The following is a 22264-nucleotide window of genomic DNA, read 5'->3' as shown; positions in this document are numbered from 1 at the left end:
CAGAGAACCCTGTAGAGGTGGGTGCAGGAATGAGTCTGTTAACTCTACCGAGGGCCAAGGAGTGTGTTAGGCCCTCTCAGGAGTGCACTGTCACATGGACCAAGACCCTACTGCAGGGAGGTCGCCCATTGACAGAGATTTATCCCAACTCTCTACTTAGAGCCTGGCAGAGTGCTCCTGGGATGGAGACCTTCCCTGCTTTCTTTTTGAGGTTGCCAAGAAGAGATTGGGTGACCGCTCGACCAGGCAACTCGGCTTGGGAGACCCATCAGCATCAACCAATGGCAGGTGCATGGAGACACCAGACATCTCCGCTTCCAAGGACACCGTCGCGTGGGCGCTTTAAAGCATTGCAAAATCAGCGTCTTATCATATACAGGCGAGGGTGATCCCACCCAAAGGAACCAAAGGCCATTCAAATCTTCAACTTCCCAAGAAACCCACTCACTATAGACGCAAAGCTACCATTATGTAAAGGAAGTGGCCATATCTTGTGGAGTGTGCAACAAATGCTGTAAATGGCACAACACACAAGGACACTCAAGTGGTTTATTCTCTTTGTCGGGATGATGGGGGGGGCGGTACTAAGTGTTCTTCCAGTACTGTAAAGGATGGCTTCTCCTTGGGTTCAATGGTACAGTCTCTTGAATCACAGGAAGTCTCCAGAGTCCATCAAAATGTCTCTGCGATCAAACTAAAGTCTTTTGGGTTCTCCTTCTGTCAACTAAGGACCTTTCCTTCTCTTCCTCGCCTCCATGGAGACCCTTCATGCTTTGTCTCGTGGCTCGCAGGAGCACCTGCAGCCATTCCCCAACGACCCTCCCTCAACTATGACCTCACTAAGGGGCTGATTCATGGAATATGTGCGCCGAAAAACGGGGATTTGTGCGCCCTTCTGCCCGCAAATCCCCATTTGTTAAACAAGGATTTGCGGGCAGAATGGCGCACAAATCCCCATGTTGTGGCGCAAATAATTCAAGGTCATTCAAGAGCTGTGGATGTCCCTAATCATCAAGAGGACAAGGTCAAGAATGAGCCGTGGATTCTCCAATTCACTGTCAGGAAAAGGTCATTCAAGAGCTGTGGCTTCTCCCATTCACTGTCAGGAAAAGGTCAATCAAGAGCTGTGGATGCTCCCATTCACTAACAGGACAAGGTCATTCAAGAGCTGTGGATGTCCCCAATCATTAAGAGGACAAGGTCAAGAATTAGCCGTGGATTCTCCTATTCACTGTCAGGAAAAGGTCATTCAAGAGCTGTGGATGCTCCCATTCATTAAGAGGAAAAGGTCATTCAAGAGCTGTGGATGCTCCCATTCATTAAGAGGAAAAGGTCAAGAATGAGCCGTGGATTATCCCATTCACTGTCAGGAAAAGGTCATTCAAGAGTTGTGGACACTCCCATTCACTAACATGAAAAGGTAGATCAAGAGTTGTGGACACTCCCATTCATTAAAAGGAAAAGGTAAATCAAGACCTGCGGATGCTCCCATTCACTAACAGGACATGGTAAACCAAGGGCTGGGGACACTCCCATTCACTAACAGGAAAAGGCCAATCAGGCGCTGTGCACACCTCCATTTACTATCAGGAAAAGGTAAATCAATATCTGGGGACACTCCTGTGCAGTAACAGTAAAAGGTAAATCAAGAGCGGTGGATTCTCCCATTCACTAACAGGAAAGGGTAAATCAAGAGCTGTGTACACTCCCATTCACAAAGAGGAAAAGATAAATCATGAGCTGTGGATTGTCCCATTCACTAAGAGGAAAGGGCAAATCAATAGCTGGGGACAGCCCCTTCACTAACAGGAAAAGGTAAATCAAGATCTGTGACACTCCCATTCACTAACAGGAGAAGGTAAATCAAGATCTGTGACACTCCCATTCACTAACAGGAGAAGGTAAATCAAGATCTGTGACACTCCCATTCACTAACAGGACATGGCAAACCAAGGGCTGGGGACACTCCCATTCACTAACAGGAAAAGGATAATCAGGCGCTGTGCACACCTCCATTTACTATCAGGAAAAGGTAAATCAATATCTGGGGACACTCCTGTGCAGTAACAGTAAAAGGTAAATCAAGAGCGGTGGATTCTCCCATTCACTAACAGGAAAGGGTAAATCAAGAGCTGTGTACACTCCCATTCACAAAGAGGAAAAGATAAATCATGAGCTGTGGATTGTCCCATTCACTAACAGGAAAGGGCAAATCAATAGCTGGGGACAGCCCTTCACTAACAGAAAAAGGTAAATCAAGATCTGTGACACTCCCATTCACTAACAGGAGAAGGTAAATCAAGATCTGTGACACTCCCATTCACTAACAGGAGAAGGTAAATCAAGATCTGTGACACTCCCATTCACTAACAGGAGAAGGTAAATCAAGATCTGTGACACTCCCATTCACTAACAGGAGAAGGTAAATCAAGATCTGTGACACTCCCATTCACTAACAGGAGAAGGTAAATCAAGATCTGTGACACTCCCATTCACTAACAGGAGAAGGTAGATCAAGAGCTGTGAACATTCCCATTTGTAACAATATCTACAGGTGTTAACCCCATCATAAGTACAGGAGGGGGCTTCCTGTATAATGGAGCAGGCAAGTGGGTGAGGTGGTCCCCAGGGAAGATGAGACAGAAGTAAAAGCGTCCTGGTGACACGTCATCTGATATATATATATTTATACCACAAATGATGATAAATAGATCAAAACAACATGACATCAAATGAATCAAGAAGCAGATGATAACATTGTGTAAAAAGAAACCAGATGCAAAGAAACATGATAGTCATTTCACAAGACCCCGTCCCCCCAACACATTAGTGAGCGATATTTGAATTTCATTAAACAATGCGTCATAAAACAAGGTTGGAACCTTTAAAGAGTAGCACCCAACCTTTCCCATAAAGCTTATTTAAACACAAAAACTGGCAAAGCCATAAAACGGATGAGAAATAACTTAAGCGCTATAATCCCTGACCTTCGCCTCCAGACAGGTATCCCATAACGTCCCATAATGTCCCATGCAATGTGGGGCCAAGCACATGAGGAGGGCATCGCATCGTCCACCCTACGTGTACAATGTTGTTTAAAAAGGGGAACACATATTTTCTTCTGCGCTCCAGATATTCTTGACAGAAGAAAATAAAATGGATGATGCTTTCCACAGTATTCAGGCAATGTGGACAATCAGGGGAGCCACCTGCAAACGGGAGGGGCCCCACACATAATTTCATATAGAGCGCTCTCATGAATTTGGGCTGCATCGCATCAAAATAAGGCCTGTAACTGCCAAGGCCTGTAACTGCTAAGACCGGAAACTGCTAAGGCCTGTAACTGCTAAGGCCCGTAACTGCCAAGGCCTGCAACTGCCAAGGCCCGTATCTGTTAAGGCCCGAAACTGCTAAGGCCTGTAACTGCTACAGACCATAACTGCTGAGACCAGTAACTGCTAAGGCGCAAAACTGCTAAGGCCTTTAGCTACTAAGGCCCATAGCTGCTGATACCCGTAACTGCTAAGGCCCAAAACTGCTAAGGCCTGTAGCTGCTAAGGCCTGCAACTGTCAAGGCCCGTAACTGCTAAGGCCCGTAACTGCCAAGGCCTGTAACTACCAAGGCTCGCAATTGCTAAGGCCCGCAACTGCTAAGGCCCGTAACTGACAAGGCCTGTAACTGCCAAGGCCCATAACTGCCAAGGCCCGTAACTGCTAAGGCCATTTGACTGGGCCAATTTAACCAAAGTGTCACTTTCCCATCTTTTGAGGTATGCAGGTTTCATTTTTTCTTTAAAATTGACCAGAATAGTTTCGGTTCACGCCAGAAATGTTCCCGCCCCATGTTAGTCCATTTTCGTTTAATGCCACAAGCCAGGAGATGTTTGAACTACCAGCCTGGGATAATAAGTCCCTGATCGCCTGACTAAATTTGGCGAGGTTAGAATTTGCCCAAACACAGGCCCAAAGCTACACAGGTGTTGCCCGGCCGATGAATCCAGTGCTTTGTATGTTCCTATCCATAAAGATAGGGATTCTAGGTGCGTCGGCAGGAAGCCCCACAACAGTGCCGGGCTCCATGTATAGTTCCCCTGAAGTCTAATAAAAACTTCCCTAACAGAGGGACGCAAGTCTTTAAAGATGCAGAACCCACAGTGGTCAGGGCACATCAGGGCCACATCAAGGCAAGACAGGGAATCCTGGGTGCATCAATTTCTGGTGCATTGGTGCATGATAATGGGAAACTGGGACTCTGGGGGCAATGCAAGATAATGCGAAACTGGGACTCTGGGGGCAATGCAAGATAATGGGAAACTGGGACTCCGGGGGCAATACAAGATAATGGGAAACTGAGACTCCGGAAGCAATGCAAGAGAATGGGAAACTGGGAATCCGGGGGTAATGCAAGATAATGGGAAACTGGGACTCTGGGGGCAATGCAAGATAATGGGAAACTGGGACTCGGGGGCAATGTAGGATAATGGGAAACTGGGACTCCAGGGGCAATGCAAGATAATGGGAAACTGGGACTCCGGGGGCAATGCAAGATAATGGGAAACTGGGACTCCGGGGGCATACTGGGACTCCGGGGGCAATGCAAGATAATGGTAAACTTAGACTCCGGGGCAATGCATGATAATGGGAAACTGGGACTCCGGGGGCAATGCAAGATAATGGCAAACTGGGACTCCGGGGGCAATGCAAGATAATGGGAAACAGGGACTCTGGGGGCAATGCAAAATAATGGGAAACTGGGACTCTGGGGGAAATGCAAGATAATGGGAAACTGGGACTCTGGGGGAAATGCAAGATAATGGAAAACTGGGACTCTGGGGGCAATGCAAGATAATGGGAAACTGGGACTCTGGGGGCAATGCAAGATAATGGGAAACTGAGACTTCGGGGGCAATGCAAGATAATGGGAAACTGGGACTCTAGGGGAAATGCAAGATAATGGAAAACTGGGACTCTGGGGCAATGCAAGATAATGGGAAACTGGGACTCTGGGGGCAATGCAAGATAATGGGAAACTGGGACTTGGGGGGCAATGCAAGATAATGGGAAACTGGGACCCCGGGGGCAATGCAAGATAATGGGAAACTGGGACTCCGGGGGCAATGCAAGATAATGGGAAACTGGGACTTTGGGGGCAATGCAAGATAATGGGAAACTGGGACTACGGGGGCAATGCAAGATAATGGGAAACTGGGACTTTGGGGGCAATGCAAGATAATGGGAAACTGGGGCTCTGGGGCAATGCAAGATAATGGGAAACTGGGACTCTGGGGGAAATTCAACATAATGGGAAACTGGAACTCTGGGGGCAATGCAAGATAATGGGAAACTGGGACTCTGGGGCAATGCACGATAATGGGAAACTGGGACGGACTCTGGGGGCAATGCAAGATAATGGAAAACTGGGACTATCGGGGCAATGCAAGATAATGGGAAACTCAGACTTTGGGGGCAATGTAAGATAATAGGAAACTGGGACTCTGGGGCAATGCAAGATAATGGGAAACTGGGACTCTGGGGTCAATTCAAGATAATGGGAAACTGGGACTCTGGGGGCAATGCAAGATAATGGGAAACTGGGACTCTGGGGGCAATTCGAGATAATGGGAAACTGGGACTCTGGGGGCAATGCAAGATAATGGGAAACTGGGACTCTGGGGGAAATGCAAGATAATGGGAAACTGGGACTCTGGGGGCAATGCAAGATAATGGGAAACTGGGACTCTGGGGGAAATGCAAGATAATGGAAAACTGGGACTCTTGGGGATATGCAAGATAATGGGAAACTGGGACTCTGGGGGAAATGCAAGATAATGGAAAACTGGGACTCTGGGGGCAATGCAAGATAATGGGAAACTGAGACTTCGGGGGCAATGCAAGATAATAGGAAACTGGGACTTGGGGGGCAATGCAAGATAATGGGAAACTGGGACCCCAGGGGCAATGCAAGATAATGGGAAACTGGGACTCAGGGGGCAATGCAAGATAAGGGGAAACTGGGGCTCTGGGGCAATGCAAGATAATGGGAAACTCAGACATTCGGGGCAATGTAAGATAATAGAAAACTGGGACTCTGGGGCAATGCTAGATAATGGGAAACTGGGACTCTGGGGTCAATTCAAGATAATAGGAAACTGGGACTCTGGGGGCAATGCAAGATAATGGGAAACTGGGACTCTGGGGGCAATTCGAGATAATGGGAAACTGGACTCTGGGGGCAATGCAAGATAATGGGAAACTGGGACTCTGGGGGCAATTCGAGATAATGGGAACCTGGGACTCTGGGGGAAATGCAAGATAATGGGAAACTGGGACTCTGGGGGAAATGCAAGATAATGGGAAACTGGGACTCCGGGGGCAATTCAAGATAATGGGAAACTGGGACTCTGGGGGCAATGCAAGATAATGGGAAACTGGGACTCTGGGGGAAATGCAAGATAATGGGAAACTGGGACTCTCGGGGCAATGCAAGATAATGGGAAACTGGGACTCTGGGGGCAATGCAAGATAATGGGAAAATGAGACTTCGGGGGCAATGCAAGATAATGGGAAACTGAGACTTCGGGGGCAATGCAAGATAATGGGAAACTGGGACTCCGGGGACAATGCAAGATAATGGGAAACTGGGACTTGGGGGCAATGCAAGATAATGGGAAACTGAGACTTCGGGGGCAATGCAAGATAATGGGAAACTGGGACTCCGGGGACAATGCAAGATAATGGAAAACTGGGACTCTGGGGGCAATGCAAGATAATGGGAAACTGGGACTCTGGGGGCAATGCAAGATAATGGGACACTGGGACTCTGGGGGCAATGCAAGATAATGGGAAACTGGGACTCTCGGGGCAATGCAAGATAATGGGAAACTGGGACTCCGGGGGCAATGCAAGATAATGGGAAACTGGGACTCTGGGGGCAATGCACGATAATGGGAAAGTGGGACTCTGGGAGCAATGCAAGATAATGGGAAACTGGGACTCTGGGGGCAATTATTATTTGCAACAGACAGTTATGCCCCCAAGAAATACAATACACTTTGGGTGCCTCGTGTGGAATAAGCACTGTTTTGGTGTTTCTTTAACTTTATTAGAGGTCCCTCGAGCTGAGTCCTCTGTTGTCTTTGGCAAACCAGGCTCGTGCTGAGGGGTGGGAGGGGGGTCACTTTAGGGGCAGGCACAGGTGCAGTAGCGAATCATAACTTAGAATGTTTACTTTAATGTTATTGTATTGCAATAGACTTATTAACATTCACCAATGCATGGACACCAGAATGAGATTAGTTTGCTTGAAGCAGTGGACATGGCAATGGCATGGGGCAGTTGTTGCGCACTAGCTGGCGCGGCGCGCCACTCACCAGTTCAAGTTCTTGCTTCAGCTCATTCACGTCCTTGCCTTTTTTCTTTTTGTGAAACTTCTTCTTCGGGTCTTTTAATGTGTCTTTGTCAGGTCCCTTGTTGGGGTGCTCAACGTCCTTCGCCCCATGGATCTCCACAGAGTAGATGTCAGGCGTTTTCTGAAAGAGAAGCACACATGCATGTCAGCCATCTTGCTTTACATGGAAAGACGGCCTAGAGACACCACGTGTGAGCCATTAGAGCGATCGTAGGGGTGGGGGTTTGGGGGCTGCAAAGCTCATTCATAAACACTTCATAGCCCATATCTTCTAGGAGCTGGGATCCAAGGCCAGCCGATACACAATAACCAGGTATATAGCGCCATTCTCATAGCCTACCATATCACATGGCTTCTAGGCGCCATGCCCTGTGCCCACGCTGCGGGAGAACAAAAGTGTTACATGCAGCTGAGGCTACGGGGGGTGGGGTGGTCAGTACCTCATAGCAGAAGATATGCTTGCATAAAGACAACCTCACCAAGTGGTCCTTGTCGTAAGAAGTGCATATGGTGCTACTTGTAATGCTTTAGGGGGTGTACAGGGTATGGAATTTAGGGGTTCAAGCACTTTATGAAGGGCCTGACATTAAAGCACTTAACCAGGAGACTGCCATAAAGACTACTCTGGGGCTCACATGCCATCTCAGAAAGCACCCCACCCCCCTGAGATGGGATCTGGGGACACCATCTTGGAGACTTTGAAGGCTTAGAAGGGGTCACCAAATGATAGACATATCCGCCATTAAGAGCTGAACCATTGAATGCAATATCTTGAGCGTTGATGATCCATGAGAAAATGCCCAAGGACTGGAGCCAAATGTATGGAACCCCGGCTCCACTGAAGGTGTCTGAAAAGCAACGAGTAGACATACGAGGGCGCTAAAAAGCCCACACAACACATTCAATGTCTACAGTTTACTGGGCAACCAATGGATGCAGCTGTTTGCTACTACCAGCCCCAGACTTCATCAAAATCCCTTTGCCTGTTCGTGACTCTGCCCATCCTGTCACTTTACCTGTTCATCACCTTGCTGTCTGTGACTTTGCCAGTTTGTGGCTTTGCCTGTCTGTTACTTTGCCTGTCTGTTACTTTGCCTGTCCATCACTGTGCTCTATGGGACTTTGCCAGTCTGTGTATTTGCCCGTCTGTGACTTTGCCTGACTGTGACTTTGGCTGTCCATTGTTTTGCTCTATGTGACTTTGCTCGTTTGTAACTTTGCCTGTTTGTGACTTTGATAGTCCATCACCTTGCTGTGTGTGACTTTAGCTGCCTGTGACTTGGCCTATATGTGACTTTGCCTGCCCATTGCTTTGCTCTGTGTGACTTTGCGTGCTTGTAGCTTTGCCTGTCGGTGACTTTGCCTGCCCATCACCTTGCTATGTGTGACTTTGGCTGACTGTACCTTTGCTTGCCTGTGGCTTTGCCTATCTGTGACTTTGCCTCTGTCTCTTTCTGTATATCTCTTTATCTGCCTATGGGTGTGACTGTCTGTGACTTAGCTAGTTTGCAGTTTTGCCTACCTGTGACTTTGCCTGTCCACCACTCTGATGTGTGTTACTTTGGCTTCCTGTGATTTTGCTTGCCTGTGGCTTTGCCTGTCTGTTACTTTGCCTGTCCACCACTTTGTTGTACGGGAATTTATCTGCCTGTGGCTTTGCCCGTCTGTGACTTTACCTCTCTGTGACTTTGCTTGCCCATTGCTTTGCCTGTCTGCGACTTTGCCTGTCCATCACTATGCTGTACGTGACTTTACCTGCCTGTGGCATTGCCTGTCTGTCACTTTGCCTGTCTGTGACTTTGCCTGTCTCTCACTTTTGTGTATGACTTTGGCTGCACATGACTTTACCTGTCTGTGGCTTTGCCTGTATGTGACTTTGCCGGTCTATCACGTTGCTGTCCGTGACTTTACCTGCTTGTGGCTTTGCCTGTCAGTGGCTTTGCCTGTCCATCACTTTGATTTGTGTGACTTTGCCTGCCTGGTATGTTGCCTGTCTGTGACTTTTCCTATCCATCACTGTGCTCTATGTGGCGCTATCTGTCTGTGACTTTGCATGTCTCTGACTTTGCTTGTGTGTGACTTTGCTTGTTTGTGGCTTTTCCTGCCTGTGACTTTTCCTGCATGTGACTTTGCCTGTCTGTGACTTTGCTTGCCTGTGGCTTTGCCTGTGACTTTGCCTGCCTGTGGCATTGCCTGTCTGTGGCTTTGCCTGTCTATTACTATGCTCTGTGTGCCTTTATCTGCCTGTGACTTTGCCTGCCTGTGACTTTGCCTGCCTGTGACTTTTCCTGTATGTGACTTTGCCTGTATGTGACTTTGCTTGCCTGTGGCTTTGCTGTGACTTAGCCTGCCTGTGGCATTGCCTGTCTGTAGCTTTGCCTATCCATCAGTATGCTCTATGTGACTTTATCTGCCTGTGACTGTGCCTGTCTGAGACTTTGCTTCTGTGACTTTGCCTGTCTGTGACTTTAACTACCTGTGACTTAGCCTGCCTGTGACTTTTCCTGTCTGTGACTTGGCTTGTTTGTGGCATTGCCTGTCTGTGGCTTTGCCTGACCATCGCTTTGTTGTGTGTGACTTTGCCTGTCCCTGCCTTTGCTGCCTGTCGCTTTGCCTGTCCGTGGCTTTGCTTGCCCATGACCCTGCCTGCCTTTTCTTTGCAGTCTACAGTGTGTTACCTCATCACGTGTGTGCATGTATCAATCGCTTCTATATGTGCAGGCAGTGCAGCTAATTATCCCAATGGCATTTACACCGGTGATTTAGAAACATAGTTATAGAGTCCAGCCCCACCCCTTCCGGATTCAAATGAGCTGTTGGGAGGCGTCTTTCCGTCCCTGTCCCCCTCCCTCCCGAGAGAGACATTGAAATCTGCCCTGACACCGCATCACCTATCCGGACTGCGCCCAGTAAGCACCCATTGCCTCCTTTCACCTTCTTGGCAACTCCCACCCTCCTCTTGCATGTCAGTGTGTGCATGTAAGCATGTATGTAATTACTAACGCGTGAGCCCAGCTGGGAAGCAACGGAGCGCTACACAGAGGTGGCCCACCCATGGCGGTTAAAAGTAGAGTGCAGGGGGCAGAGGAGATGGGAGGGGACTCTGGAGGGGGCGGGCCGTGGGCATGGAAAACGTGATCAGGACATTATTCTTGGTAATAGGGTTCAGCAGACCGAAAACAATTTGAACAGTAGCTGCGTTACCTCCACGTCCACTCTTCCTCGTCACAGTACTTACCTCATGAGGCACCCGCCTCCGACACAGGACCTTCTTCTATTTCTTCTTATTTCTATAACTCCTCCCCCACACCCACGTCACTTAGTTTAATTTGTCCTGCCTCCGGCAGGTTGGGCTTGTTTTTTCTTCCCGGCGCGGGCCGCTGGGGAGCTCCGAATGCTGGCCCCCTGGTGGGGCTGTGTGGCGGGGCCTTCGGCTCCTTCAGGTGTGGCAAGACTCCTGGGTTCCCTGCGGGGCTTGGGACCCGGTTGAGTCAGGCTGCCTTGCCTGGTTTCTGCTGGGCTTTGGCCAGCGCAGGGCATAGTGGCCCGGGTTCTGGGAGAACGGACCCAGGTTAAGGTAAGGAGAAGGGGGGGCATGTTTTTCCTGTTGCATGGCCATGCTGCATGGGCGGCTGTGCACGGATTGGCGGCTCCTTTTTCTTGTTTGAGCCACGTGCTTCGGAGGAGGGTGGGCTCCTCCTCTGGTGCTGCAGGCATGTTGCCATAGGAATTAATTGATGTTGTTCCTATTGGTTGTTGTTCTTTCTGGCCTCTATTTGAATGTGGGAGAGGCACGTTGGCAGTTGCTTGTGTGTGGAGCCTTGGTTCGGTGTACAGGGGTCTTTGGTGAAGCAGGCTTCCTTGGTCACTGTTTCTGAGCTTACTCAACATGGGAAAACATTCTGCAAAGAGCAGGCATCTGGTCCTGCCTTCTTCTTCTTCGTCTTCCTCTTCTCCTGAGTTACACAGAAAGAGAAAGAAGAAGGATAAGCGTATTTCCCTGACCAGAAAGGAGTTGAAGAAGCTACGTAAGCATCGTAGAGGGAGTCACACACGTGCTCATGGACACAAGCGCAGGCGTCTGTCTTCCTCATCCTCCTCTTCTTCTGGCGCTGAGTCATCAGCCTTTTCTTAATCCTCTTCGGCTGATGCTGAAGGGAAGTATCTGGACAGAGAGGGAGTGGAGGAGGTGCTGGCTCAAGTTGGGGATTGCATGGGATTTTCAGAGCCCCTGGTGCCGGTGGAGGGGGCCAACCCTTCTATTCGCCAGTATAAGCATACACCTAGGAAGGGGTTGCCATTGGTGTCCGATATCCGGGAAAAAATCCTCCAGGAATGGCATGACCCGGAGAAGATTGCAATGCCCCGCTTCATGTCCAAACTTTACCCTTTGAAGGGCGAGACTTTGCTTTCTGATCCAGTTGAGGTCGACGATATCCTCGCCAGCCTGGTGGGTCGCTCCTCTATGTCGGCCGAGGAGGCGGCCGTCCGGGATCCAGTGGACCGCCGAGTTAATTCCGGCCTTAAGAAGGTTCATGCAGGGGCGCATCTGGCCCTTCGAGCAAATGTCTATGGTTCCTACATGGCTGAAACAGTGTTGAATGGCTTCAGGGAGTTGAAAAAGGCTGTCAATGAAGGCTCTGATTGTGCCCCTTTGCTTACAGACATGCAGAGACAGGTTGAGTTTTTGGCCGATCTGGCTTTTGATGGGGTGTGTGGTTCAGCCATGGCCATGGGAGCTGGTATATCTGCCCGGAGGCATTTGCACCTGAGGGACTGGAAGACTGATGGGTCTCAGAAGGCGGCTGTCCTGAAACTTCCTTTCACTGGGTCCAGGCTTTTTGGTGATTGCCTTGAGGATAAGGTGCACAAAGTTTTCAGGGCGGACAAACATGCTGACAAACTTCGACGCAAGCCTCCTTCAACGGCCAAGAAATCTTCCTCTGGGGCTGGTCCAGTGACCAGCAGGTCTTTTCCTGGCTCCTCATCACATTCTTTTCAGAGAGCTAGGGTGGGTCTGGGTCCTCCACGCTCTTCACGTCCTGGGCCGCACCTAAGTCCTGACGGTTTGGAATTGCCGGTGGGCGGGCGGCTCCGGCAGTTTTTTCCAGTATGGGAAAGGTGGTGTTCCGACTCATGGGTTCCGGACACAGTACAATGGGGGTATCGAGTGCATTTCCTGTCTCCTCCTGTCCAGCATTGCATGGTTCGGACTGTGGTTCCCAGGTCTCGGCTCAAGAGGTTGGCCATGGACGCAGCGCTCTCCGAATTAGTGTTGAAGGCGGCCATCATGCCCGTTCCTCTCCCTGTGCAGGGTCAGGGGTTCTACTCACGGGTGTTCCTGGTCCCCAAACCTTCGGGGAAGTACCGTCTAATTCTGGACCTCAAAGCCCTGAACTGCTTTGTCCAAAAGGAACACTTCAAGATGGAGACTTTACAGAACATTCTTCCGATGTTATTAAAGGGGGATTGGATGACATCTCTGGATCTCCAGGACGCTTATTACCATGTGGCTCTCCGTCCCTGGCACATGAAGTTCTTCCGCTTTGCAGTGGGATCCCGACATTTTCAGTTCAGGGTGCTCCCGTTCGGACTGCGATCTGCCCCCAGAGTTTTCACCAAGCTGGTGGCTTCCCTGGTGGCGCACTTACATCTGCGGGGCATTCAGATATTTCCCTACCTGGACGATTGGTTGGTCAAAGCGTCCTGCCGGCAGACTGTCATTTCTCATCTCCGATTGGTCTGCCAGGCATTGCAGGACTGGCAGAAGTCCCAACTGGAGGCTTCTCAGGATCTAGTTTTCATTGGTGCACAGGTTTGCACCAGGATAGGGAAGGTGTTCCTGTCCCTGGAGAGGGTCCATCGCTTGCAGACTGTTCTGGGCAGGGTTCTCGGGAGGCAGTATGTCCCGGCCCGCCTATTGCTGAAATTGCAGGGGCACATGGCTTCTTGCGTGTTTCTAGTTCCCTTTGCCCGTCTTCATCTACGCCCCCTGGTGTCCTACCTTCTCTCCCACTGGCTCCCTTCATCTCAAGCTTTCGAGGCTTTGATTCCGGTGTCTCTGGCGCTGCGGGTCTCCCTGCAGTGGTGGTTGAGGGTTCCGAAACTACGGGCTGGGGTGTCCCTGATCATTCCTCCTGTGACCACACTTACTACCGACGCCAGTGGAAGGGGCTGGGGAGCTACGTTGGGAGTCCTCTCTGCTCAGGGTTTGTGGGATCCGGAAGAGAGCCATCGGACATCCAATTGGCAAGAGTTGTGTGCCATTCTCCGGGCTCTGGTGTACTTCAGGAGGTTGCTGATGGGCCGGGCAGTTTTGGTCCGGACGGACAATACGACAGCTTTGGCTTACGTCAACCGCCAAGGGGGTTCCGGCCGCTCCTTGAATGCCCTGGCAGCTCAAATAGGGGCCTGGGGGGAATCATATATGGTGTCCCTGGTGGCTTCACATATCAGGGGGGTGGACAATGTTCGGGCGGATCTACTCAGCCGCCGGTTTCCCTCCTCGGTGGAACTGGTCCTCTCGACCCAGGTTTTTGCAGAGATCTGTGTCAGGTTCGGGACCCCTATTCTGGACCTATTTGCGTCTCCAGCCTCAGCAAAAGTTCCCCTCTTCTGCTCTCGTTTTCAGACAGAGGGTGCGTGGGGGGTGGACGCCCTCTCTGTGCAGTGGCCTCAGGGTCTCCTTTATGCTTTTCCACCTATTCCTCTTCTGCCTCGGGTGGTTCAGCGCATCAGAATATCCAGGGTGACTGTATTGTTGTTCGCTCCATACTGGCCCCGCCGGAGTTGGTTCCCCTCTCTGTTGTAGCTTCGGTGCCAGGAGCCTTGGCTGGTTCCGAAGTGGCCTTGTCCCCTTCTGGGGGCGCTACAGTTGGGGGTCCGCCAGATACAATGGGCAGTGTGGATATTGCACGGGCTAGGCTGATATCTCAGGGGTTTTCTGGTCCTGTGGTGGATTCCATAATGAATGCTCTTAGACCCTCCACTCTGAAGGCTTACGGCAGACATTGGAGCCATTTCCGGGACTGGTGTGGGTGGTCTGGGATTCCCCCCCTGAGTTCTGGCCTACCCGCTATCCTTCAATTCCTCCGGGAGGGGTTTGACAAGGGCCTGGCGGTTTCCACGCTTCGCTCTCAGTGGGCCTCCATAAAATTCCTTTTGGGGGACTCTGATGGGCACTTGGAAGGGGAGGTGTTGGTGGGGAAGTTGCTCAGGGGTTTTTCTTCTTCCCGTCCTTGTACTTATAAGGGGCTTCCTCCTTGGGATCTCCCTCTTGTCTTAAAGTTTCTTCAAGGGCCTCCCTTTGAGCCCATTTCCGAAATTGATATGAAACATCTGACGCTGAAGACTGCTTTTCTGATTGCCATAACTTCTGCCCGTAGGCTTGGGGAGATTGGGGCTCTGTTCTGTCACCCCCCTTTCCTGAGGGTTCTGCCGGACTCGGTGGTGCTGAGGTGTGACCCGAAGTTTCTCCCTAAAGTTGTTTCTCGTTTTCACACCTCTCAGGATCTGGTTCTCCCTGCCTTTTTTCAAAATCCGCAAACGCCAGAGGAAGTGGCTTGGCATAACATTGATGTGCGGCGGGCGGTGTTGGAGTACTTGGCTAGAATTGCCCCTTTCCGCCGCTCTGACAGTCTTCTGATTACTTTTGGCCCAGCTGGGGCTGGGCCTAAGGCATCTGTAGTGTCCATTAGCCACTTCATTATATGAAGATTACCGGTAAGTAATCAGAACATTCATTGAGCCAATCCATGCATTCTGGGACATGTAGTCTCGCTCATCCTGGACTGAATAAAGTGGAGTTAAGCACCAGTTACCATTACTGTGTCAAAGGAAGTGGCGACTGGCTCGTTGGCATGACGTCATCTGACACGTCATCAGGAATAATCAGATGTGTCACAGATCTGCCATGAATCCATTGTCTGATGACAGACAGGCTATGTCCTGGGAACAGCCTACGTATTCAAGAGATGTGAAGCAAGACTGCATCTACCAGAATGCACTTGGCGCGGTGGGGGAGGGAGAGGCGCCTGGGAGCCCTGCTTAGCACGTTTTCATTCCCGGCCGGTAGACACAGTGCAGTGGCTATCGTGGCCTGGGCGGGCTCGCGGGCTCACACTGCGCCCTAACCCTCCCACACGTGTCACCCGCGAGAAATGTGCACGAGATGCGCCCTCTGCCCTGGACCGGCTGGCCCAGTTTGGGGCTTGTTCTCATGCAATGCATTGTGGGGGAGGGCGGACCTGGCAGGTGCCCACGCGCGCAAGCCTCAGCCGCCTGCCACCTTTGAGATGGGCGCCGCACTTCGGTTCTCATTAGAGCCGGCCTTAGGGGAGGGCGTGCCGGGCGACCGGCCCCCAAGGAGTCATAGCCCCCACCACGCCAGCTTTGGGGAGTCTTTCCAGGGCTCCCCGAGCAGGCGCGGTGGGAGAGGGCGCGTGCATCCTCTTCCTTCCAGCTGCCTAAATGCAGAACCTCAGAAAGATTCACAAGCAATGACACCATCTGCAGCTCATGCAATTATTCAAAGTACAGAATCTCCGATCCCCCCACCGCCCCTACCCCCCTGACCCCCGCACGCCCAACACATCAGATAAGAGAGGCCGGCGCTGCCAATGAGGCTCTTAGATGGGAGATACTTACACTGTTGACTGGCACAGGGTTCTATTGCCATTTCGCCACCTGAATTCCTGAAGCTACTTGCCAGCAGCCAGCAGGTCTGTCCGGATCCCGGAGATCCCACCCTCCCTCCCTCCTTAAAGATATCCTTCCTCAGCCTGTGCAGGCAGCATTGCACTCCTCTCATTATCTCTTCCTTTGCCGCAGGCAGATTCCCAATGCCGGAAGGTTGGTGCCCGTTTACATCCACAAGCCCATGTTACAGAGGCCAGAAGGGTCTCCCACTGGCTTCCAGTTAAGGAACACATCCGTTCAGGCTACTTACTATTGGCCACACATGGCTTGATACGGTCAGGCTGCTTACTATTGGGCACACATGGCTTGATAGGGTCAGGCTGCTTACTATTGGGCACACATGGCTTGATACGGTCAGGCTGCTTACTATTGGGCACACATGGCTTGATCCATTAAGGCTGCTTACTATTGGGCACACATGTCTTGATCCGGCCAAACCGCTTACTATTGGTCACACATGGCTTGATACGGTCAGGCTGCTTATTATTGGGCACACATGGCTTGTTCCGTTCAGGCTGCTTACTATTGGGCACACATGGCTTGATCCGTTCAGGCTGCTTACTATTGGGCACACATGGCTTGATACGGTCAGGCTGCTTACTATTGGGCACACATTGCTAACTATTGGGCACACATGGCTTGATCCGTTCATGTTGCTTACTATTGGGCACTTATGGCTTGATACGGTCAAGCTGCTTACTAGTGGGCACACATGGCTTGATACAGAGAAGCTGCTTACTATTGGGCACACATGGCTTAATCCGTTCAGGCTGCTTACTATTGGGCACACATGGCATGATAGGTTGAGGCTGCTTACTATTGGGCACACATGGCTTGATACAATGAGGCTGCTTACTATTGGGCACACATGGCTTAATCCTATCAGGCTTCTTACTATTGGGCACACATGGCTTGATAGGGTCAGGCTGCCTACTATTGGGCACACATGACTTGATACGTTCAGGCTGCTTACTATTGGGCACACATGGCTTGATATGACGAGGCTGCTTACTATTGGGCACACATGGCTTGATACAGACAAGCTGCCTACTATTGGGCACACATGGCTTGATACGGTCAGGCTGCTTACCATTGGGCACACATGGCTTGATACGTTCAGGCTGCTTACTATTGGGCACACTTGGCTTGATACAGTCAGGCTGCTTACTATTGGGCACACATGGCTTGATACAGTCATGCTGCTTACTGTTGGGCACACATGGCTTGATATGTTCAAGCTGCTTACTATTGGGCACACATGGCTTGATACGGTCAAGCTGCTTACTAGTAGGCACACATGGCTTGATACGGTCAAGCTGCTTACTATTGGGCACACATGGCTTGATCCATTAAGGCTGCTTACTATTGGGCACACATGGCTTAATACGGTCAGGCTGCTTACTATTGGGCACACATGGCTTGATACAGTCAGGCTGCTTACTTTTGGGCACACATGGCTTGATACAGTCAGGCTGCTTACTACTGGGCACACATGGCTTGATACAGTCAGGCTCCTTACTATTGGGCACACATGGCTTGATACGTTGAGGCTGCTTACTATTGGGCACACATGGCTTGATACAGTCAGGCTGCTTACTATTGGCCACACATGGCTTGATACAGTCAGGCTGCTTACTATTGGCCACACATGGCTTGATACAGTCAGGCTGCTTACTACTGGGCACACATGGCTTGATACAGTCAGGCTGCTTACTATTGGCACACATGGCTTGATACGGAGAGGCTGCTTACTATTGGGAACACATGGCTTGATACAGTCAGGCTGCTTACTATTGGGAACACATGGCTTGGTACAGTCAGGCTGCTTACTTTTGGGCACACATGGCTTGGTACAGTCAGGCTGCTTACTACTGGGCACACATGGCTTGATACAGTCAGGCTGCTTAATATTGGGCACACATGGCTTGATACGGTGAGGCTGCTTACTATTGGACACACATGGCTTGATACAGTCAGGCTGCTTACTATTGGGCACACATGGCTTGATCCGTTCATGTTGCTTACTACTGGGCACACATGGCTTGATACAGTCAGGCTGCTTACTATTGGGCACACATGGCTTGATACGGTGAGGCTGCTTACTATTGGGCACACATGGCTTGATACAGTCAGGCTGCTTACTTTTGGGCACACATGGCTTGATACAGTCAGGCTGCTTACTACTGGGCACACATGGCTTGATACAGTCAGGCTGCTTACTATTGGGCACACATGGCTTGATCCGTTCATGTTGCTTACTATTGGGCACACATGGCTTGATACAGTCAGGCTGCTTACTATTGGGCACACATGGCTTGATCCGTTCATGTTGCTTACTATTGGGCACACATGGCTTGATACGGTCAGGCTGCTTACTATTGGGCACACATGGCTTGATCCGTTCATGTTGCTTACTATTGGGCACACATGGCTTGATACGGTCAAGCTGCTTACTATTGGGCACGCATGGCTTGATCCATTAAGGCTGCTTACTATTGGGCACACATGGCTTAATACGGTCAGGCTGCTTACTATTGGGCACACATGGCTTGATAAGTCAGGCTGCTTACATTTGGGCACACATGGCTTGATACAGTCAGGCTGCTTACTACTGGGCACACATGGCTTGATACAGTCAGGCTGTTTACTATTGGGCACACATGGCTTGATACAGTCAGGCTGCTTACTATTGGCCACACATGGCTTGATACAGTCAGGCTGCTTACTACTGGGCACACATGGCTTGATACAGTCGGGCTGCTTACTATTGGGCACACATGGCTTGATACGGTGAGGCTGCTTACTATTGGGCACACATGGCTTGATACAGTCAGGCTGCTTGCTATTGGGCACACATGGTTTGATACAGTCAGGCTGCTTGCCATTGGCCACACATGGCTTGATACAGTCAGGCTGCTTACCATTGGCCACACATGGCTTGATACAGTCAGGCTGCTTACCATTGGCCACACCTGGCTTGATACAGTCAGGCTGCTTACCATTGGGCACACATGGCTTGATACAGTCAGGCTGCTTACCATTGGGCACACACGGCTTGATACAGTCAGGCTGCTTACCATTGGCCACACATGGCTTGATACAGTCAGGCTGCTTACCATTGGGCACACATGGCTTGAGACACACATGGCTTGATACAGTCAGGCTGCTTACCATTGGACACACATGGCTTGATACAGTCAGGCTGCTTACCATTGGACACACATGGCTTGATACAGTCAGGCTGCTTACCATTGGGCACACATGGCTTGATACAGTCAGGCTGCTTACCATTGGTCACACATGGCTTGATACAGTCAGGCTGCTTACCATTGGGCACACATGGCTTGATACAGTCAGGCTGCTTACCATTGGGCACACATGGCTTGATACAGTCAGGCTGCTTACCATTGGCCACACATGGCTTGATACAGTCAGGCTGCTTACCATTGGGCACACATGGCTTGATACAGTCAGGCTGCTTTTCATTGGACACACATGGCTTGATACAGTCAGGTTGCTTACCATTGGGCACACATGGCTTGATACAGTCAGGCTGCTTACCATTGGCCACACATGGCTTGATACAGTCAGGCTGCTTACCATTGGCCACACATGGCTTGATACAGTCAGGCTGCTTACCATTGGGCACACATGGCTTGATACAGTCAGGCTGCTTACCATTGGGCACACATGGCTTGATACAGTCAGGTTGCTTACCATTGGTCACACATGGCTTGGCAAGAGCCTGGTTATGATTTGATTTATGAGTCATTGAATGTGTTACTGAAAAAGGACAATAGATGATAGATTGTGTAGTTTGGTTGGTAGTGCATTCCAGAGGCAAGGGCCCCTGATGGAAACACAACGGTCATCCCGGGAAACAAAACGAGAAGGGGATACAACCAACAGCTTTTCTCCAGCCGAGATTAGCGAGCGAGATGGCTGATAAAGCCTGATTTTAGAGACTGTATCGGTGGGTGCCACACCTTGTTTATGATATGATATGATATGATATGATATGATATGATAGGTCATTTATAACGTGCTTAATACCCAGAGGTTCCTAAGTGCAGACCCGGGGTTCGAGCCCGTGTTGCTCCGTGTCGTCTTGCTTCCAAGGCGAGCACGTTGCCCCTGAGCTATCCTCCCGAGTTTTCATTTGTGTATTAGGCAGCGTAATCTAAATTCAACCCGCTTCGGCTCAGGCCACCAGTGCAGCTTCCTCCGATGCCCCGAGATTGGTACCTTTTTTGACAGATTGAAAACCAGTCTAACGGCGGCATTCTGGGCCTCCTGGAGCCGATGTAACTGGCTCTCCTTTGCTCCTATAAGAAGAATGCCACAATAATCAAGTCTGGCATTTGCCACTGTTCTCAGTACCACAGCTCGATTGCTTTCAGAGACATATGGCAAAATAGCTTTTAAAAGGCTGAGTTGATAGAAAATTAATCTAACGACTTCAGAAATATGAGCATTACAGCCCAGAGATGCCTGTCATGGACAGCCTAAAGTTTTTACCTTACATGAGAAGTAGGTTGCAGCAGCAAACATGACGAGGTAGGAAGTAGCAGCATGGAAGTCTCTTAATACGTCATACGATGGATTGAGTTGGAGCCTATTATCAAGCATCCAATTGGATTGCGTTAGCACAGGCTAGAATGCGTTCAGTGGCTTCCTGTGCAGATTTTAAGTGCAATGCTGACCTGGCGCAAATGTCCATCAATGGCCTGAGGTAGACATTAAACAATATCGGGGACCGGGGGGACCCCTAGCGCACCCCACATAACACAGCAAGATTATCAGAACAAGAGATTCCAAGTTTAACTACTTGAGTCCGATCTTAAACACTTCAACGTGCCCTCAGAAACCCGGGCAACCTCAGAGAGTCTAGTCAACAGTTGGCCAAAATCGACTGTGTCATCGCACACAGCTAGCAGAGCTGTCTCGGGCCCATGACCAGGTCTGAAACCAGAATGGGAGTCATCAAGAATAGATTTGTCTTCCAGATAGCTCTGCAGCTGTGTAGTAACAACTTTTTCCAGAATCTTTGAAGGCCAGGGTAAACCGGCAATGGGAATATAGTTTAAATGAACTTGATGGTCCAATGTAGTGTTCTTCACTAATGGTGTAAGATAGGCCATTTTAAGATCTTGAGGTATGCTTTTCTGTTGTAATGCAACATTCACAAAATCTGTCACTAGTAGTTTGAGAGACGAGGCTTGCTGCACGACCAGGTGGGCTGGAATGGGGTCGCAGCCGTGATTCCTTGGTTTGAGTTTACAAATCAGTTTCAATATCATCTGATTTTACAGGTGAAAAGGAAAAATGTGACTATGAGGGGGTGAAGGTTGTTCAGCAGTCTGACCAGAACATTATGGATTTACTATATGTGAATCAAAATGTAAACAAAGAGAGTTAACTTTCTCATAAAAAAGGTATTAAACTCATTTGCCGGGGTAAGAGAGGGAGACAACGTGAATGAGACACATTCAGGTGATGTTAACTTCCTAATTATGGCAAATAATTCCTTAGCTCAATTCTTTGAAGACTTGATTTGCCCCAGGAAGCACTGAAGCTTTGCCAATACTCTTCCCTATTTATAGGTTGCTAGTGGCAATTTTGCATTTTGGCAGTCAATGGTGTCTTTGGTTTTCAACCATTTTTTTGTTTCTTTTTTGCTGTACTTTTGCTTGAAATCTTTTAGAGAGTCCGAAAACGAAGGGTTATTTTTATTCTTGACTTTTTTTTTTATTTTTTTTTTGCTTTCAAGGGTCCCTTTGCATTACAATTCTTTAAATAAGTCATAATCGTTTTATTGTATTTTTCACTATTATCCCAAATAGAAAAGGTTTTTGATTCTGCACTTAGTTGGAGTCCTGTGATGGCATCAAGACCGTTCTTACTGTTAGAGAAAACATCGGTTGTCAGGGAAACCTTAGAAACACCTGCGTGATCAGTGGGAATGGAAACTACAACCATGAAGTGGCCAGTCCCTGTCACTGCCACATTCCTGATGGATTACAGTTATCCCTCGAAACAGAAGAAGAGCCAGGCCGTGTCCCAGATGATGGGAAGGCAATGTGGTTCCTAAAGCCAGGTCATGGGCCACAAGTATTTCATCCAGTTTCAGCCAGTCTGGGTGTTCAGGAGCATTGCACC

At 49.8% G+C, this 22264-nt stretch overlaps 1 protein-coding gene across 1 annotated transcript in view; it reads right to left on the bottom strand.

Annotated features, from left to right (window-relative positions):
- LOC138487621 (potassium-transporting ATPase alpha chain 2-like) overlaps window positions 1-22264 on the bottom strand; it is a 148026-nt gene that overhangs the window by 87003 nt on the left and 38759 nt on the right. Inside the window, exon 2 of the mRNA XM_069614104.1 lies at window positions 7371-7529. Coding sequence (XP_069470205.1) covers window positions 7371-7529 — 159 coding nt within the window. The remainder of the gene's footprint in view (window positions 1-7370; window positions 7530-22264) is intronic.

Source organism: Ambystoma mexicanum, chromosome 9 (genome assembly GCF_040938575.1).
Source record: "Ambystoma mexicanum isolate Mex_15411 chromosome 9, UKY_AmexF1_1, whole genome shotgun sequence".
Taxonomy (NCBI): domain Eukaryota; kingdom Metazoa; phylum Chordata; class Amphibia; order Caudata; family Ambystomatidae; genus Ambystoma; species Ambystoma mexicanum.
Note: the sequence above shows the minus strand (reverse complement) of the source record. Positions and strands in the feature narration are given on the sequence as shown.